The sequence below is a fragment of the Amia ocellicauda genome, chromosome 9 (genome assembly GCF_036373705.1).
Source record: "Amia ocellicauda isolate fAmiCal2 chromosome 9, fAmiCal2.hap1, whole genome shotgun sequence".
NCBI lineage: Eukaryota > Metazoa > Chordata > Actinopteri > Amiiformes > Amiidae > Amia > Amia ocellicauda.
In genome coordinates, this window is record NC_089858.1 from 3,749,759 (window position 1) to 3,771,079 (window position 21,321).

Genomic DNA, 21,321 nt, shown 5'->3' on the forward strand with positions numbered 1-21,321 from the left:
ACTGCCGCATACTGGATGTTTTTCCCTTTTCACACCATTCTTTGTAAACCCTAGAAATGGTTGTGCGTGAAAATCCCAGTAACTGAGCAGATTGTGAAATACTCAGACCGGCCCGTCTGGCACCAACAACCATGCCACGCTCAAAATTGCTTAAATCACCTTTCTTTCCCATTCAGACATTCAGTTTGGAGTTCAGGAGATTGTCTTGACCAGGACCACACCCCTAAATGCATTGAAGCAACTGCCATGTGATTGGTTGGTTAGATAATTGCATTAATGAGAAATTGAACAGGTGTTCCTAATAATCCTTTAGGTGAGTGTATGTTGAACGGCAGACACAAGTGACAGACTCGGGCAGCAGAACAGAAAGCAATTACGAGATGACGAACAAGGAAAATAATTAAACAATGTAACTCTTGGTAACAATTTGATGGGGAAAGCTTGTCATTTCTATGGGGACACTTATTGTAGGAAATATGTGGGGAAAAAACATTTATGTACCAAACAATGAAGACATGAAAGGAATTCTTAGCACAAACATTACACCTTCAAATAATCTATATAAGGATACAATACAATATGTGTTGAAGTGTCTCTCCACAGCTATAAAGCATTATAAGAGCTAGTCAAACTCCATTCCTCCATGGATATCACACTTCAACCTTTACATATAAGATAGGTTGCATCTGTCTTTCTGGGTCCATTTATTTAAAAGCTAAAGTGATATGGCATTGTGTGCAAGAAGGACTAAGTTGTTCAGTTAAAAGATACAAAAGAAACCAAACAATGAGGGGGAAGGAGGCCACTTTATAGCAAGGTTTTACTTTATGTGTCAGAGGAAAGATTAAGAAAGCAAGGAACAACTGATTTAGAAGAAGAAAAAGATACTTGTGTGTCATCCACCTAAATGTAGAGTCTAAAGTCCACTAGGGCAGGGAATGGTACCTTTTAAGACGTCAAAAACCTTCATTAAATGCTGGCCTGGATTGATGGGACTGTGAGATCAAGAGTCTGGTGCCAGCGATTGAACCCTGACTGATGTCTTGTCTCAGGGCACAAAAGAGCTATGACTCAAACTCAACATCTCGGGTTTTCATCAAGGGAACTTTCCTCTAGCTTAGAAAAGCAACCAATCCTCCTATCAGGTTAATCAGTATAATCTGGGATGTAGGAGCAGCTGATGTTTGTCAACACCCAGAAAAGTCCAACTCTTTAGGCAGAGAATTTCGGAAGCAAAAGATTATCATGCAAATAGACACAATGGTGGACCCCCAATACTAGAAGACCAGCATTATACATGAGCACTAAGCAAAGGGGAACAAGGGGTCGAAATCCAAACCCTGTCCATCGAAGGGAAAGAAAAAAGCAATTAATACAAAAAACTATTAAAAATGTAGCTGATGGGATACGATGGAGATATATGGTATAACATGGCTTCCACATTTAGACGATATGGAAACAAAATGGTTGGCGCCCACAGACACACATCAAAGGGACTGGATGAATTTATCCACTGCCACAAAGGGCAAAACAATGGCATGAGCAAGTCAGACACTAATGCGATTATTCTTTTGTTTCATCTGAAAATTGCACCAAGTAACCATCACTAAAATGCTTATTTATATTAAAATTGGTGAATGATTATGTAATATTAAAGGTCCACTAATGTGTCACATAGGGAATGATGTGAGGGAATGATGTTTATTCTGAGGTATGGGAGAGACTTGGACTGAGGCAAGAAAAACTATGGTACATCATCAGAGAGTCTGGCCTGTGCATTGGGAGAGGGAGGGAGGGGGGGGAGAGAGAGAGAGAGAGAGAGAAAAGAGACTGCAATATGTCATTCAGTCGGCTCCGGCTGCCAGCTGAGATCTGTGTTTTGCAAATACTAAACCAGCTAAACGTGGATACTGAAGAGTGCTCTGTGTGTCGTGTCCATTATTCTGCATTTGCCAGCCTCACAATCTCTGCAGTGTTTGGTAGATTCCATTAAATAAATATTGATAGATAATTAGTATATAATTTTCTGCCTCATATAAAAATCTCTGTAAAACACAGTAGAAGTCCCTATCTGATTCTTCTTCATCTCTTCTCTTCTTCATCTTCACTAGAGAATACCCTTGAAATGATGTGTGTATGCAAGAGATTGCTTGTTAGTTAAAAAACAACAACATGCAAATGCATTGGATAAAGGCATCCACTACATGAAGAAGAGAGAGCCGATGACAATGAGGATGATGAAGACAAAGAAAATATGTGTAAGTAGAATAAATATCACAAGAGAGGTCGAAACACCAAAGAAGAGACAGACAGAGTCTTGGAAATTAGCAATTCAGTGGAAAGCCAGCTCAGCACAGGCAGCGGTGCAGTAATCAATGAGCCCAACCAGCAGCACAAGACGCTCACAACGGGCAGAGATCACACAACACAGATGGCAACAGCACCAGTGTTCCTTGTGAGGTTCTGATCAAACGGCTGTGCAGTGGCTCCAGTCAGGAAATGATTTGATTTGCAAATGTGTTTCTAAATAAAACGCTCGTACTGTCTGGGGCTCCACCACTGCCAGTTTCACTAAATTTAACTTAAAAGAAGAAAACGGATGAAATGCATGAACAATACACCCAGTATGACAGACACAACTGTTTTCTAATTCCTAGCCCCGAATCATTTAATTAATTTATAATAAATGGTGAAACAAGCAGCAGGTTTTGGTGAAATCCAGGTTACAGAACTTGAAAAACTTAAAACTGTTCAATGTAGCATTCAATGCTCAAAACACAAGTCTCTAAATACTAAATATCACAAGGAGAAGGTAATTAATTAATTACATCTAACTTGCCTTTTGCCATAATCACAAGAAATGCACACAAACCAGGAGTGAGAGAAAAATAAATATAAAATCAAATAATATAAAAGATAACATTATAAACACAGATGCATGTATTAGCCCAATGGTCTATGACTTCATTCAGCAGTCAGAGAACCAAACAGTGATTAACAATCTGTTGCAACTGTGTACCTGTGAACGTTGTGCCGAAAAGGTTACTGACCAGTACTTCACACAATAATCAATACTGACACTAACTAGTCTATTTCTTATTTGTTTTGCTTTATCACTTTCTGGAACTGAAGTTTTAAAGGTCAGGAATGGTAGTGCCCAACGTCGTTTCTAGTTGTATATCTAAGTATGTGTGACATCAAACGAGCCCCTGGAAACAACTCTCTCCATTGGAAATGAATAATCAGTCAATGGATGAATAAAGAAAATTATAAATATGGCATTGTAAAGAATATCAAATATACACAGACCTGTTTGTAGGAAATGCACAGAGAGTGACATCACATGGGTGTTGACTACTGTGCCAACAGAACGTCAGGCCATTTCCGATGCGAAGCCATTTGTAATTCGTACTCATTGAAAGCTGAGCTTCAGGGCATGAAGTTCTTCGCTCGTGTTTGCGTAGTTCATGTCAAAATACTCCTTAGTCGTCCTTTAACTCTGTCTGCAACTGAAACTTAACTGAAAACTAGGTGTCCCATACGGAAAAGATCACCCAGCCTCTAATCCAAACTTCCTATTAAGAAAGATTATTTTTCAAACTGCCTTAAAACCATTTGCTTTAAACTGGTATGCTGTAGTAGAATTAAAAGCATCAAGGCTTAGACCTTAGACATGTGAGATAAAGCCACCTCTCTGATATCAAATGGACAACTCTGGAGGACCTTAATTCATTTCAGAAATTCAGTCTCATAATGTTGACTAGCAGACCCCTTTTAAGATTTGGGTGGGCCTCCAGAGAGATCTTGTAAGGAATGCTGGGATCAGCCTGGGAGTTCAAGCACTTGACACAATCTGGGAGCCACAATCATTGCAAAACTGCATGAAATGTGCCCCGGGTTATTGTGCAGCCGGGGAGTCGGACAAAGTACTTCATCGGTTCAGGAATAGTTGGGGGAGACTGAGAAGGATTACTATTCATAGGAATAGACTTAATCTGTTAAAATACTTGATCCAAAGCAATATACAGAGATTAGGCAGTTTGTGAAAAATGCATAAGGAACGGCTTACAATAGGGCCTTAGTTTTAAGTTTCAGTTTAGTACCTTACTCAAGATAACATACAGTGAGTCTATGGCACAGAAAAACCTAAAACACAAGTAGTATTGCTGGCACCCCATGCCCTCACTCGCTAACACTGAAGCTAACTTCAAATCAGAAGCAGACCACCATGCCAATGTCATTTTCTGGGGGGAAACATTTTCAAGTCAAGAGTTTCTGAAACCAAAAGACCATCCCAGGCTTTGTAGAACAATCCAAATCCAGACAAACAACATATAAAGGCACTCAATTCTTTCTAAAGGAAATTGCTGCAGAGGGAAAGGGGATGCAACTGGCTTTCAGTCCTGTATGTTGCAGTCCTCCCGTGTTATTCAAAAGATAACTGCCCTGGTACAAAACCTACCCCAGGTGCAAAGGTGATTATTTTTGCAATAGCCCCTACTAGGAACATTGCTAGGAGGGAGTCTGCTGTTAGTAAGATTTTTTTCACCAGCTATGGCTGTTCATCCTCCTCAGCAACTGCAATGAGAATGAAAGCCTCCCAAGATCTTCTCTGAGGTGAGTCTGCTGCATCACGGCTCAGTTTATTGTGAGTGCATTGCGGGCGGGATTAGTGCTCCACAAGAACAATAATAAGGCTTTCCGCAAAGGCACTTGCTGTGCAGAAATGAATAAAAACATTGCCTAAATTACATTTTAGTCCTCAAGGCAGGATGATAGCAAATGCTCCAACTCCCATCTCTGATAGTTTTGATCAAGTTGGTTTGAGTCCGGAAGCTGGCGTGCTTCTTTCTGGCACCAGCCCAGGGTGGTTTTGTCATGTAATAGGCTCTGTAGGTCTGCGTTGGTGGAGATCAATGGGTTTGAGTGCCCAACTGCCTGGGTTAACCATCTGCCCCGTTTCTAAGGGATCGGCTCTTTTGGAGTGTTTGTTCTATTTTTGTTGGTTGCAACACAGCCAACAATCCTCTCCTTCCCAATGTGTTACAATATTGGAGACAAGTCAAAGAATTGTTATTATTTTCCCTCTCTATGGGGAATCCTTCTCATTCTGCTTCATATTCTAACCAGGTGGAAATTGAATTTTCTGAAAGATCTGACTCTTTTTTATATCCACCGTCATCAGCTCCCAGCCATTCACACTGAATGGGACTCTCCTACTCATTAAGTCCAGATCCCTTTTGGTCCAATATCTCCACCTAGGTTTTTTGGATTCGTGACCTACTTGTGTTCTCAGACTAGAGCTGCCCTGGTACAAGCCCTGTGTGGGACAGGATTACACACCTCTGTTATAGAGGCTGCACAATGCGCTTTATCCTCCTTGGCATCAACAGGGAGAATACAATCCCCTTGAGATGTTCACTGTGATTGGTCTCCTGCAACATGGCTGTTGCATGTGCATTCAGGCGCAATAAAATCACATGTCTTTGGACTGGATTAATGTCTGTACGACTATTCAGAAGGTGTTTTCTGGAAGGGTCCAGGAAGACACTGACTGAAGAGACTGACACTTCAAATTGAAGAAGAACTGGAAGGGTTTGTATTGATTCATCAGCACTGTGGGAATAAATTAAAGAGTGTGAGACAGACAGAGAGAGAGAGAGAGAGAGAGAGAGAGGAAAGAAACAGAGAGAAATAGAGAGAGGAGTTCTCCACATGGCCATGTCTTCAGTTGCCCTCATTCCTTCCTCCCGAAGAGTTGATTATTCAATACAAACTCTCACAGCTTTTCTTCAATCAATCCTCTCAGTTCATGTCATTATATACCCCTCCCAGAAAACAGCAGTCAAGTAAAACTGGACAATTTAGCCTATTTATGTTCCAAGTCACCATTTTGTGAGAGATTTAGTGAAACGATTGCAAACCCTCTTCCAAGAAGGTCCTCTGTGGAAGCAGTGATGGAGATTGGAAAACACGCAGTTTCAAGACCCCAGTGAGTTCCCAAATAAAGACAACACCGTATGATTGTTACCCAGCTGCACTATTACAGTAACTATTATCGAGTTGAGGAGTACGTTGGAGAGGAGGGAATGATGTAGCAGGTTTTGGGGGCTTTTAAAGTCTACTGTCAATAAGGCTCTCAGACCAACCAAACCCAATGTTAAAGCCTATTAAGAGTGCTGCACAGTCATGTAAAAGGCACTTGAACCGAAGAAAGAAAATCAAGAGTGAGTCGTTGGTAATGACAAAAAGTCTCTGGTGAAGAGGTATTATATTTTCAAGGGTAAAACTGACAGAGCTCTTTTGTAAGCCAATCTTCCTGTGAGAGGATGGAGCTCCACTACGCTACTCCAGCGAGCGCCAGGCACAGAGGTGGCCAATGGAGTGGTGCCTGGGTGTTTAATACTGTTATGTATTATTTTAACTGCTTCATTATGGATAACAGTATGAGTGCAAAAACTCTCAAATAATGTCACGGTTTAATCATCACAGTTTTTTAGGTTTGCCACCCCCTCTAAAACCATGGACTCTTAACTCCATATGGTCAGGGCCATTACTAGATGCATGTCAGCAAACAACGTGTTTATTAAGTATCATTAACCATGGTTTATGAGCAAAACTAGCCTACTACTAAAATCCCATACTCGATGGAGGTTTGCAACATACCAAAAGTGATTAATTTACTGGGGCTGAGCTGTGTGGGTGTGCACACGCTGGTAACACTGATCAAGTCTACTATATTAAGACGCAGCTGTGTGTCCGAACCAGCCCTTGAACACTTCCAACCACAGACAGAAAAACTGGTTGAAGTCATAGAGAGATTAATTGGTAGATATCATTACCTTATCCTACTATTCCAAGGAAGATAAACAAATCGTGTACTTGTACTAAAGGAAACTGTGTCAGTGAAACAGTAGACTTGACTTCACAAGGGTTAGTAATTCAGAAATGATTGTTTATCATGTGTTGAACACAGAGGACATTTTGAGTCAGTTGGTTAATGCTCTTCCTCCAGTATCCATTTTGAAGTGGTGTTGGAGTCAGGACTGGACCCTTACACCCACAGAGCAGGGATGGTTTTGTAGCACTGACTCCCAATTGTTTTGAGTTTTGCTGGATACACAATCTGATATCGTCATCCCAACATGTGAAAGTGTTGTTCTCTATTTCATCTTCAAAAAGCTTCTGGGTCAAAGCCTCTTTCAGGAGCTGATCAAGTTAAGATATTTAATACTGAAGATGTTTTATAAAAGGGAAAGTGTGTCACCATCATCTGAATAGAGGCCTTAGCTAAGACCTGCCCATTGCTGTGAATTCTGTTCTCCAGGTTCTTCTCTGTAGGACACAAATATCCCAGGGGTTCTGGGAGGAAACTGAACTGACCGAAAGATTGCCTTGAGTGCCTCAGTCCTGAAAGGGCCCTGTGTCCTCCATTGGTCTGCATCGGTATTTGTACCGGAGGATATGTATAGACCATGGATTGATTAGCAGAAAGGAGATTCTTGCACTTGTCTTTAAAGGTCAGCAGAAGCTGTGTCTGATAGCTGACCCTCCATTCTTAGAGTCAAGAGAGAGATGATCTTCCATTTCACAATAAAATAGCCCCACCTGCAGGTCTGGGGTTCTGCTTTAGGTTGAGATCAACTCCTCATTTTGTAAAGACGATTGTTCTACCTTGCTAAAAATTCAGCCTTACGTTGTGTGTGCAGAATAATACGGCATTAGTAATAGGTTGGGCCTTGGTTTCCATAGTGCTTTGATTCCCAGAATTGCTGCAACATGACAAATATGAAGAGATTAATAAGTATCCATCCAATAAAAAGTGTAATTACAGTTGATCTTTGGAAGGACCCATAACGGTATGAGCTAATGGCCTTTTATAAAAAAAAAAAAAACCTGACGACACTCAGCAGCATGACTCATTCAGATGTTTGTGGGGATTGTTTTTCCTGTGTCATTCACATCAGTGTCCTTTTATCAGTATATACGGTGGCAGGTAAATTATAGGTTGGGTTCGTTTTGATGGCGAGGGATATGTATTATGGATGAGTATTTTTTTTAGCATGAGTAACCAAAGATTAAAACGAAACAAAGGTGTCAGGCCTCTAGAGAAATCATTATTGTGAAACTGACATTTACAATTAAATATTTAGAGAGGAGGAGATTGCGTTGTAGGAGTGCACATACAAAGACACTTGTCAAACCTTCACGCTGGTTTACACAAAGTCACACCCGAGGCACTGCTAAAAAAAATCCCACCAAACATAAAACCAGCAAACCCTCCATTACAGCACAGTCATATTTTTTTTTAACAATTGAAGGGTATATACACTTGGTCCCTCTCGGTAACGCACCGCTTCCCAACAACCCCATTCGAATGTGATCAGATTTGCCCCATTTTATAGTAGTGTTCCTCTATAGCTTCCCTTTATGATACCAATCCTGCTAACTGCCTGTCACAGACTTGGAGGAATGGAGAGGAAACCTGCATAAGTTACGATACACTGAGAGTTCACCTCCCTGCATTGCTGTTGGTTATATTGCCGGTGATAAATGAACCCAAGGCTCAATTGTTCCAGGTTAGATCTCCGATTCAGTCTCGCCTTCAGAAACAAAGGTACCTAACTTCCTTGCGCTCTATACTCCAGTTGGGATTTAAATACAAGCAGCCCCTAGAAATCTGTAGTGTGGCAGGTTTTAAATGCACAGTTCGTCCAGGTCTGTCTTGCTAGCATATTCAACCTAAATTATGATGATTCTTATTACAGAAAGAGAGAAATACAAAAACGGCATATGAAAATAAAAAGAGTATCGCAAAGAAAAATTGAATTCAATAAGAATCAATGCTGGAGACTGGAGGAGAGCCGCACAAACGGTGTATTGGCCCTGCAAGCTCTCCACCGTAATGAATTTAGACTCAACCTAATTACAGTCATGGGATACACAAGATATTGCGAATGCTAAAGCACTCCGGTCTGGAGCAATTACAGCCCAGTGGCCTCAGCCATTTCTTCATGGTTGCCATTAAGATATTATATGACAAAGTCAATAATATGTGTCGTGAAACTAATTGGCATGAAATAGGACAAACAATCTCCTCTGGCATGGTGAATGTCCGTGTATCAGGCCATTAAGATTCTTCATTAAAATAAATAGCAGACCGGTTTAAAGCCCACTGCTATCAGATGCTTTTGAAGTTGTGTTTCGGAAGCAGGCGATTAGGAGTGCTTGGGGAATGACAATTGGCACCTTTCAGTTCCCGCAATCACAGTCTGATTGGACGCCAAGAGCACAAAAAAGAAAAAAAAAAAGATCTTCAAAAATCCGTGCAGCAGTTCTGCTTCATCAGTGCCAGGGCCGTGAATGGCATCTTAAAAGTATGCATGTCCTCATTATACCGCTGTAATGGGCGTTTCTAGCTCTGGTGCTAATTTCCCATCTCGAGTCATACTTAAGGGTGTCAAGATGTTATGGGATGAAGGTTAAACGAGGGAAATTCCTGACTCAGCTGTACTGTATCTCAATCCCCCCCCCCCCGGGCCATGCAATGCATCTCCGCCATCGCTGCTCTGTGCAATTCCAGGGCTGATCCAGCTCAAAGCATGCTGGGCAAGGAGGGACGAATCCTGTGGCTCTGAGGGGAAACATTTTAGATTCTACTGGGGGAAAAAAACAAAAACGTGTTACAGTTCTGCTGACTTGCACTTTAGTACAACTTAAAATGAAAGCTGTTGTCAAGTGCCTTCAAGGAGTTCTTCCCTGGTTAATGACAGGACGGCGTTCAGAAAATAACAGCCTCTCAATTGTGTTGGGATCCTTCTGTGAAAATTCTTTGTTGTTCCATCAATCTGCTTGGCTTCGGCTTAGCGAAAGATAAAGCACATGCAGGCGAAGGATGAGAATGGAAAGCCCCTCATCAGCTAATCACACTCCCAATTCATCTGCACCAGAGGGAAAGGTAGAGTTCATTTCTTCCTTTACCTCAAAACTAGAAAGAAAAAAAAAAACACCAGAACTTTCTATCTGAGAAAGGAGAGCAAGTCCAAAATACATGTTTCAGGTGCACCTGTTATTCTGAATGCACAAACGTGTATTTTACACCGATACACCCCCCACCCGCTCCACTTAATGAAGAGCATGAATAATTCATACCTCTATGTGCCATCGTACAGTACATCTGACAACAAAACCTACTTCCCTGCAATAGGATTGAGACATACACACACACAACACACGCACATATTAATGAAAATATATAAACAATGAAAATAAATAAACCCACGCAGTGTGTCCTCTCCACACGCATCCTAATCTGGCTCTTGATTTAATAAGCCTGATTATTTTGGATGACCGAACTGTTCACTGCAGTCACCGGGGAGTGAAAGGGGAAGAGGGGTGGGCTGTATTGATTTTCTTTCAAGGCATATTTTATTAATTCGATTCCATCTCCCACCCCCACCTCTAACAGAAGCCTAATAAGGTTCTTGTGGGTTTTCTTGTTCTAATTTGGCGCAAATGAATGCAAAAGAGACAAGCAGATACACTGAGTCGATACAGCTGTTTGTGAGTAAATTGGAGTGTGGGCGGGTGCTGTGGAAGCAGCCCGGTCCCGCTCCGTCCCTGGAGTGCACAGAGAAATGGAAGTCAAAGCACGCCCGGATACTGAGAGTTATGGAGCGGCTTTAATACGGACAAGATTGATCTCTTATTCATCGGAGAATTGTTCCACAGTAAAGCCATCAACTGTTCTTGCTGTATGAGCAATATATTAAAGCCACTCAGGAAATAAAGCCAACAAAATCATCCTTCAAACCTAAATAGGTAGTCCTTTTAAACACACATATCAGAGTCTGCTTTATATAACACATAACTTGACACTTCCTGTTCTTTTTCCAGTACTTTATTTCAGCCATAGCCTTGTGTGATTAGCACACAACAAGCACTGGGATGCTGTAATCATGAAGTAGTGAGACACTGAAAAGTTTAATACAATTTGAAGCTTTGCCGACATAGTTCCGTTTGTTTTGACCACTTTAGTGCACGTGTCCAATAATCTACATTCGAGGCCGCAGACTGTTCAATGCATTATCTGTGTTGTTCCTTTGCCCTCGCTGTACGTTACTGGGATGACTAGGATGTGAATGAATGGCAATGTTTATCTCTCAAAACCAGAAGGAAGAAAAAAAACATCCAAAGTAAATTCTTCTTCTTCTCCTTCTTATTATTACTATAGCAAACATAGTCATACAACTGAGACTTCTCAGCACCTTGCCTAGTAAACAGTACCCTGTTAACCCTAATATAGACAGTTTTCGACACTATCCCAGTTCAAGCGTGTGACACAGCCAGCTTGCTTCTTGTCTGATTTGCTGATATATATTAGTTTGATTGTATACTGAAGGGACTGTAGCAAAGGCTAGTGTTTGTCAATTCAGATCCAATTAAAAACTGCAGAAAGCTTGTAGACACCTCAGTTCACCTCAAAACCTTTAAAAATGAAGAATCCCACAAACAACAATAACAAACACGATACATAGATAGATAGATACAGACAGTGTTCCAAGAAATTACAGGCCAAGCATTTGTGAGTCCCCTATTACTGTGCCCTTTATTTTGCCAATTTCACAATCCACACCAAAAGATCAAAATAAAACCATATACTAATACTCTGTCAATGAGTGAATGGCACCCATCACTGCATACCACTACCTGTGAGCAGCTGTGGGTTTACAGTACTATTGAGGAAGATGGAATTGTGTTCAAAAATCGTGCTTCCTGGAGGGCAATTGTACATGATTTATAAATGTAAACATGTGCCTGTCCTTTCAGAAGCTTCTGCTCATCCTGAAAGCACTGATGACATCATTGGGGGTGACCTCGTGACCTCAAGCACAAAGGCAACAATAGATTCAATTGGAATATCAGTTTCCAAATGTCCACCAGATTCAATATCACTGCTGCTACTGCTAACAATATTGGAGAATGTAACCTGTATTTGCTTAATCTGAAGTTGGATCTGAGGAAGAGCAAGTTGCCATAGCCTCCAAAATGACACAAAGGACATGTTTACAATCATAATTGCCCTCCAGAATGCACATTCTGGAATATGCAAATTAAGCAAATGTATTTAATATTATAAAGGTAATATAAACCCTTTAAGTGGAAAGGTTTGTTTTTCTTTTTATTTATTTTTTCTCAGACTAAACGTAATAACCCATATCAAACAATTCATAAATGTAAAATGTAACTAGTAGTGAGCATTCTTTGCACACGTTTCATTGAATTGAGTGACTTTCAGATGTGGTTAATTACTAGTAGTATTTTTGTTATGATGATTTGAGTACCTTGTACTGAAATAACCACAGGTACAGTGGAAATGCCAAAATGAACGGGTGCCAAGTTAATCTGACCTGTCAAAACGCCAAATATAACAGCGGCCAAATATAAGGACTTTACAGCATTTCCACTCATTTTCATTAATTGGCCTATATAAGAATGCAATGGTTGTTTGGATTTCTAGGATAAGTGGTCTATGGCAAGTTATATTAGCCTAAATAAAAGCAGACATGGTATGAAGACCCCATCGTGTATTGTGGCCTGACAGACTAGATAGGATCCTTGGATCACTTAGTTATTAATGGAGACCAAACGAGCATGATGGGCCGAATGGCCTGCTCTCGATTGGACACTTTCTTATTTTCTTATGTTTCTTATATTCCCATCCACGATTCCTGGATTATACACCAATCCTGATTACAAATCACACAGGGAATCCTCCAACCACGAGGAATAACAGCGCAGATTAGGTGCTCATCCCTGCTGATGACAGAATGATACAACAGCAGAACCATTTCAGTCAGTATTTTACAGGTATGTGCTGCAGACATTTTCCACAGTCCCAGTGAGGGCCGGCTTCGAGTTCGGCAGCTGAATTCACAACAAGGGAAACGCACGGCCATTCTGATCAGGCAAGACAGATTAATCACTATGAAGGTGATAGAAGACATGTTATGGAAACGTTGATGAATGTAAATGCAGCCAAAGCAACACACGAAACTGAGAATCTCATCTGAGCTCATCGCGCAAGGTCTGCAGGAGGAGAACATAATAACAGCCCCCGGCAGAGGGACGTCTCCAATTTCACAACGCAAATAAATGTAGTAATAACTGTATTTGTACACAAACACATAAAGCTGTGAGGATTCAATTACAAACAAATATGTTAAACTGTTTTCATCGAATTAACAAGAAACTATATAGCCTAAATGTAAGAAAACCAATTAATGCTGGATGCTTACGCATGAATATCCGTTACCTGCTAAATTGGCCTTAAAACGTGTGCTAGGTACATCTGTTCTATTCACTCTGAAAACATTTTTATTCAACTAGTAATACTATGACCAACACTGTTCTGTTTTAAGGATAGGGTTAAAAAGAAAACTATTACCACAATGATACAAATAATGAACAGGCGACTGGATTAAAATGTACATTCATACTCTCTAGCTAAGAGAGGATAACTGTTTGGAGAATTTCGTCCTGCTGATATTTTCTAATAAGCTCCTTCACTGTTCCAGCTCCATTTTCTTATTTTATGGCACTACTAGAACTAATTGGCAGTTTTGTTCTTGGCAGATATTCAGAAAAGTGAGGAATTAGATGTGTATGCAAACTAAACTGATCTTTCACAACCCAGAGGGTGGTCTCTTGGCAAAGGACTTTGGGAGTATTTAGTGAGAAGTCTGAGAATGGATTGCAGCACGGCAACAGTGTCTAGATTAATTACATTTTGCGGGGGCACATGGACAGTGATGTATCCGTCGTCCCCTGTAAGTCACTGATACCATTTAAATACCTCCGATGACCCATCAGGCTGCTTACATTCATAAAATGGAATTATATGACATGTATTTTAAATGATAAAGTGTCTATTTATAAACTTCAGAATATCTATTGCCCACCAGACGTTCATTCACGATTTTGCTTTAGAGTGCAACAACATAAAAAAATGAAATACATAGCCTACCCTGTGAGATAGGCTGTAAAACTGGTAGCTACAGAAATCCTGCTTGTTTGCAGTAATGCAGTAATCTTCCACAGTCGTTTTATAAACCAGGGAACCCATTCTAATTGCTGTAGCTATAAGACACCATTGTGAAAGCCCTCAATGGCAATTCTGTCAATAATAGAGGGGTAGACAAATTTCTGCACTGGGTGGGTATGATGATATTGACAAGGACAAAGGAGGCGACAGGCTGTTTGTTGAAACGTAACATTATATAATTTTCAATTACTTGGATATTAAGTAACTAACCACATAGTTATTACATATGTATAACCTTATTTATAACATACTTTAAAGAATATAGGTTAAAAAATATGTTTTTGGTTTACTAATACCTCATAAAAGAGTGTTAGTACAAACTACAGTGTTAATATAGGTAAGGTGTCAAACATGTTTTGTTAAAAGCTTATAGAACTGTAGGTCTGGATTTTGTGTCAAATGTAATGCTTTCCAATAGACAATACATTACAAATCCAAATCCTTCGCACAATATTATCATAACCCTCTATAGGATGCATGTTCTGTAATCTGCCTAATTAGGGAAAGTAATTCTTGGCATTACTTTTATAGGATGTCACTGTATGGTGTTCTTTCATGTAGATAGTGAGGACTTCAATTAAAATCCTAAAGCCCTTTTAATTAAGTCATCCCTTAATTAACGGAATAAATTAATCAACTTCCTAAAGAGCAGAAAAAAAATCTGTTAATAAATACATTGACTTTAGACCGCATTCCCATATAGTCATCTGAGTCTGAGGGGGTTCTTCCGTGTTGTGGATAATACTGTCGAAACCACACGGCTTTCCTCATCGATTCTTAATGCAGTTTTCAACTAAAGTTTGGAAGGAGGACAACCCCCAATCTTGCAACACTCTTGCTCCAAGCATAACCAATCAGGTGTGCCTTATGATCAATAGCACACAACAAAGAATTCCTCTGTGTCGTCACATCCCTCCATCACTACTATCTCCCACCTGCTTCTATAAGAGGTTTCCCACTACTACTGAAACTCATAAAATAATCCACTGACATTAAATGCCTTTCACTGACAACAAACACACTGCATATTCAACTTTCTCTTCTTACACTGAATTTCAGAACTCTGCCACAACGCAAACACGTTATCATTTTCTCCCTCGTTGGAAGTGGATAATTTCATTGGCATAATGACAGACAGTGTCCAGAAAATACTGTCCATAGAAATGAACGACCTTTAACCTTTCATTTGTCAACTTTTATTCTACTATGTTCTTACACACACCCATTTTACCACATTCTTTCTTCAGTGTTTCATTTGCTGAATGTGTGTGCTGCCTTCATTTAGCAGGACGTGCAACATCAATTCAATTAAAATCGCATCTCCGTCCTCGTTTTTTTATGTTCCACTTAGTTTGGCATCTTTAGAAGCGTTTTTAATCAGAAGCGTAAAATACCCCAAATCCTCCCAAACCTCAGCCTGCAGGGATGTTGTTCTAATATACAGCAATACACAAGCTTTAATCTACTTTATATTGAACCCCGGGGTAACACACTTAAAAATAGCCCAGTAAGTAAAACGGAGGGAACAATTAAGACCCAGAAAAAGACTGCAAGTTCTCATACCTTTTAAAACAGATTTACACATTTCCTTTAGTGCCTCAAATGTATAATTTTAGAGATGTGTATATATTTTTAGATGTTTACAGATTCTCTGATATAAGACAGCTGTGGGGTTCTCAGTGGGGATTTGGTATCACAGGTCTATGGATTTAAGAATGACAAAATGCATGTGTTGGGCACCGTGCTTCTGCCCAAATCGTATTCCCAGGCATGGCATACTGTTGATCTAGGATGACACCCGAGTGCACAGCTCACAAAGAGCCGTCTGAGGAGGGGAATTGGTCGCACAATTTTAGCCGCCTGCATTACAGCTCGTGGTGTAATAGGATAAAGTGCTCTGAATATAAATTCTGTTGTGCAAATATCACCAGCATAGCTGTATTAATTTGACAGTTCTACACCCTCACATTTGTTAGGTGGTGATTTCATTACTTTGAGAAATGGCTGCAGCATAAAAGCAGTATATTTAAAACCTGACTTGTGCTGTGGGTCTGTTAATTGCTTTGCAGAGGAAAAGGGAACTTTCACATCAGCCACACTGCAGCATTGACTGTATGCATAACTGTGTTAATTTTGGACATCGGCACTCTATGTACTATATATATATATATCGTCTGGTGCTACTGATATGTTTTGTGTGGTTGAGCACTCGGCTTTAATCCGGTTGTTTTCATGGGCCACAGCAAACCGCCAAAACCACGCCGCATCTGAAAGGGGAAGCCTGACTGAAGTGTGGTTTCAGTCCTTTATATCGGTCTTTTCTAATACCTCATTTCCCAGCTTATCAGAGATGGCAATCCCAGCTAACAATAAGAACAGGAAATGAAAAAAAAACAACAGCAGCCAAAACAACAGGGAACGCACTACAAGCACGGAACCTGGAGCATTTTCTGTCCTTGGTATATAATATACCATACTGTAGTTTACTATAGTCTATTGTACTGTATTTTACTTTACTATACTCGATCTATAGCTACTATACTCAAAGTCCATCAGCCTGTACCCTTCATCCTTTTGTTACCGAAAACCAAACTGTGAATTTGGTCACAATCCATGTTTTAACATCTGCATTATCATCATACATTACATACATTACAACTAAGCATTCTTCTAAACCTTGCTTGTGTTACAAATGGTCAAATTATAAGAAAATACACATTAAAGAAAGGGGGGATTCTAAAGGCTAGGAGTATGTATATATGTATGTATGAATGTATAGCTATTCATGTGTAGATATGCATGTATGTGCAGATATGTATGTGTATATATATATGGATGTTGTTTTAATTGGATTCGCTCACAGGAAACCACACAACTCAATTATTCATCGAAAACAATCCTGAACTCCAGTAAGAGGAAAGCCATACTGTGCACACACTGCTGTCATATTGCAGTAATTCCTCTGCTGTTTATGTTTTCATCGCACAGAGAAACAATGTGCGTCCAGCCGACACAGGGCTGTGCCAAGTCTCAGTATCTGCGACACAGCTACACAGCAGCTCCCATGTGATTTCAGATAGAAGGGAAGCCCTCGTCTCCCGCATCTGCAGTCGTCCTTATCAAGCAAAAACACGTAATCGAAGCACACACGATTCACGAACTGGCACCTATTGAAAACAGCAGCCCTGTGACCCAGCCCCGCTCCGAGCAAACCCAACCCTCTCTCGCTTCACCTCCCCCTACCCTCCCCAGTCCCAATCAGAGCCACATGGACAAAACCAGGACTTACCAGCTCCACGGAACCATAGTGTTTCCGGCTGAATTCCCCCCGCCTGCAGCCCAGGTCTTCAGAGGCAGAGCTGTAACAGAAAGCCTTCATCAGTACAGCACATAGCTAGCCAGCAAAGGAGCCTTGCTCAGGGGGGGAAAAAAAAGAATGATAATAAAATAAAACAACCACGAGTCAGAGCCCAGCCCTTAATGATGAAAACGATGAGCAGTCGCTTGTGTTTCAGACCCCGATCGAGGAGACTATCTGCTCGCAGGCTGCCATCCCAGGCACGTCTTCTCCAGCAGCCTCCTCTCGCTGGGCTGAGTCTGCATTCAAATCACCCCGGACTGCGGCTCCAAATGCCCTGACTCTTTTTGGAAGGGAGGCCATGATTAAATTAAATATTAAGTCATTATGTGATCGATGGAGTCGGCAGGCCAGAGCTGCCTTGTAATTGCATTTGAGGTCCTCCTGAAACAGTCTGAGAGATACACACCCTGCAGCTAAGCCTGCTTTAGCCATACAATTGCACCCCCCCACACACACTAAAAAACAGCTTTTCATAATCGCTCCTTCTGATAATACACTACTTTATTAAATCCAAACCAATTTTTTCATAGCGTCCCTCCGAACATTTAAGAGAAACTTTCAGCTATAAAGACTACTTCAAAACAACGCCTTCTTCATAAAACACAGCAACAGCAAGAACAGCTTGGTAAGAAACATGTCATTGTCTTCAAAGCGGATTATTTAAACAATTGTTTTTGATATGATTCAAGTATTCTTTCTTATTTGGAAAGTGTTTCAAGGTGTCTGATTTGTGTGACGAATATATGTAAACTTTCTACAGTATGTTCTGTAATAATGCATTATTACACATGAGTCTGACTTGTTGAATAAAATGTCAAGCTAATCAAAAATAAGCAAATAACCCAGAATAGACTTGCTTTGTAAGATATGACATCCTACCAGTTTCTGTCAAAAGATGCGGGATTCCTTCACAAGATACTGCTGGCATTAGATTTAAATGAAGAATCATCAGCCCTTTAATGAAATGAAACCTTTTGGATGCCACTACTCAATTAACCACACTCTGCATCATGCATCACAGATACCATGATTAAAGGTCTAATTGCGTGCCCTTTCTAAAATAAAAGTGCTTTCCATTACCATTATGTTTGAACATACACATCCATTTCAGAAATTGTTGCAAAATACAGGGAAACACTTGATGAACTGATATATATATGGTGTTGACAACACACTATGAAACTCACACGGAAACATGGAAATCAATGGCATTAGTCCGGATACAAAAATGGTTCACCGGTGTTGTGCAAAAATAAAGGTGAGCTTGTTTGCCATGGATTTGATAGTGTGGTATATCCTACACACCTGAAAAGACCTGGGATACTGTAAGAACGATTGGGCCCTGTCACCCGTCCTTGCCCTGACAACTACTTTATATTGTCCCAGACTGGTCTGAAAGTGTTTGCTTCATATGCATATCCATGAGTTCACTGCCTCCGAAGTGTGGATTTGTATACAAGAGGGTGGATGTTATTAGATATGACTCATGGAGAATTGTTGGATCCCACAGTTAAATTCAGCATATCTTCTTGGCAAATGCGTGGATTATATTTAATCTCTGTTTTTTTGTATTTCATCACTATAATAAATAGATGAGGCAGAATGCACGCTCTGGGACAAAAACAGAATTTTTTGAAACATACTCAAGATAAACACTCACCTTCAGGGTCATTATAGCTTATAGACTACAGCCAGATTTCAACAAACTTCATCCAACCAAGACAGCATGCAAGATTCAGAAGTGGATATAACACGATGGATCCATATACAAGTTGTGCAAGAAGTACTGGAAAGATGCAGAGAATATGAGCTGCCTGGGCTTTGTTGACTACAAAAGAGCATTGTATTCAATTTAAACTCTGTCAGGGTCTCTAAGAAATCAGAGGAAACATATATAACTCTTATTAAATATCTACAACAATGCTATATTAACAATCCGACTGCACAAAAACACTGACAAGGGGTCGGATTAAAACAAAACTTTGACCCACCTGCTAATAGCAAACTACAAACCTGTACAACATAGCCATTGCATTTCTGATTAGAAGAAAGTGGCATCTTACTAAAAATGAAGCCGCAACTGAGTACAGTTCTATTGTCTTCTATTAGCGGGTGGGTCAAAGTTTTGATTTAATTCCAGCCAAGGTCAAGATCTGCAAAGGAGTACGTCGAGGAGTACTCCCAGATGCAAGCAAGAAAACTGGACCTAAAATGAACCAAAGGCATGTTTAACAGCTTTCATATGACACATCTAAGAAAATTTGAAACAGATCATCAGATACTCAAAGAAGTCAAAAGTTATGTCTACCTTAGACAACAAACCAGCGCAGTTATGGAAGAATTGAGAGAAGAATTTGATTATGGAAGAAATCAAAAGAAAAGTGAAAATAGGATGGAGTGCATTTGGAAGAAATGGCAGGCTGTTGAAAGGAAATCTACCGCTTTGGCTGAAGAGGAAAGTATTTGATCAATGCTTACGACCAGTGCTCACTTGGGCACTAATTGCAAAAATGTTACAGTAACTGCGGACGCCAAAACATTTCGAGAATGTTTAATTGTCCACCAATAATCTATGCTGGGCTCCATCGGCAAAGGGGTCGCAACCCCCCAATATTGACAGTGTCCCCACCCACGCTCCTGATTGGCCGGCTCCTGTATTAAAGCAGGAAGTCTGCACTCTTTGCTGTCGAGAGTAGGAGCTGGAAGGTGGAGGAGAACGAAGAGGAAACTGTGAATAAATTACCTGTTAAGAATGATTGGCTTTGAAGCTCTGACTACACCGGATTGGACTGATCTGGACTTGTTGTCTGTTTGTTTTAGGTCTTTATTTTTGATTATCTGGATGTTTAGGGAGGGACCTGTTTGTACTTTGTAGTTAGGCTCAACAAGAAGCTAGGGTTTGGTTTTGTTTTTCTTCTGTTTTTGTTCACTCTTGCACTGTACATACATCTGTACTATTTGACCATATACCCCCGTTTCTGTATCCCTTCCCTGAGGCCCCACCTATTGCAAGAACCCGGCACCGTGGCCAACCCCCCATGGTGTCACAATATATATAACCTATATAATAGACCCATGAATTAAATACATATAAAGTAATCATAATTTAAATCTGTATACCACAGCTTCTCTCTAATCTTATATTTGCTGTAGTATATATTATATTTCTTAGTATATGTGTAATCAAAACATATGCCAAGAACATGTAAATTGTGGAAACCATTACATTTAACTCAAATTAAATAATAATGATAATCATTATGTTTGTTATCAGTACCTCTACTATCGATCTGTGGTGGGAAAGTATAATAAAATAAAATCACTCATCTCTGTAATCTGAAATATCTTGACTAATCTCTCTAGCTATATCTCATTCCCCCGCTTGAATACAAAGCCACACCCCAAAGACAGTGAGCTCGTGAATATGCACGAGTTTCAATCCAGACTCAGTTAATATAAAGTGCTTGTCATGGCAGCCAGATTAATTAATCACAATAATACTGGCATATAAGTGTAAAAGTGATGTCACTTTGGGAATCAGATTGAATTGTGTGGAGATATGAAGTTGTTTTATTGTTGCGAGTTGAGCAGCAGCGTTCAGTCTGTAGAGGGAGAAGCTCGTTTCCAGAAGTCTCTATATCCCACAACTCCCTGTGCAAGACAGCGGCGTTTAGCATCTCCTCATAGTATTTTACCAGCACAGATATCAGTATATAGAGTGCTTACCTGTATTTTATGAATATTTCTGTTTTGCCAAGGATTTGACATCACTTTTAAGCACGAAATGGATGTGTACGATCAAATATAAGAGCAATGAGAAGCACTTTCAGAAAGAGCGTGTAATTAGACCTTTAAA

The 21,321-nt window shown here is 40.2% G+C and overlaps 1 protein-coding gene across 4 annotated transcripts in view; it reads right to left on the reverse strand.

Moving 5' to 3' along the window:
- Window positions 1-21,321, reverse strand: part of garnl3 (GTPase activating Rap/RanGAP domain like 3) — a 137,412-nt gene that overhangs the window by 85,030 nt on the left and 31,061 nt on the right. For all 4 annotated transcript variants that reach the window (XM_066712737.1, XM_066712734.1, XM_066712736.1 and 1 more), the window contains exon 2: window positions 17,394-17,463. In XM_066712737.1, the coding sequence (XP_066568834.1) occupies window positions 17,394-17,463 (70 nt within the window). The remainder of the gene's footprint in view (window positions 1-17,393; window positions 17,464-21,321) is intronic.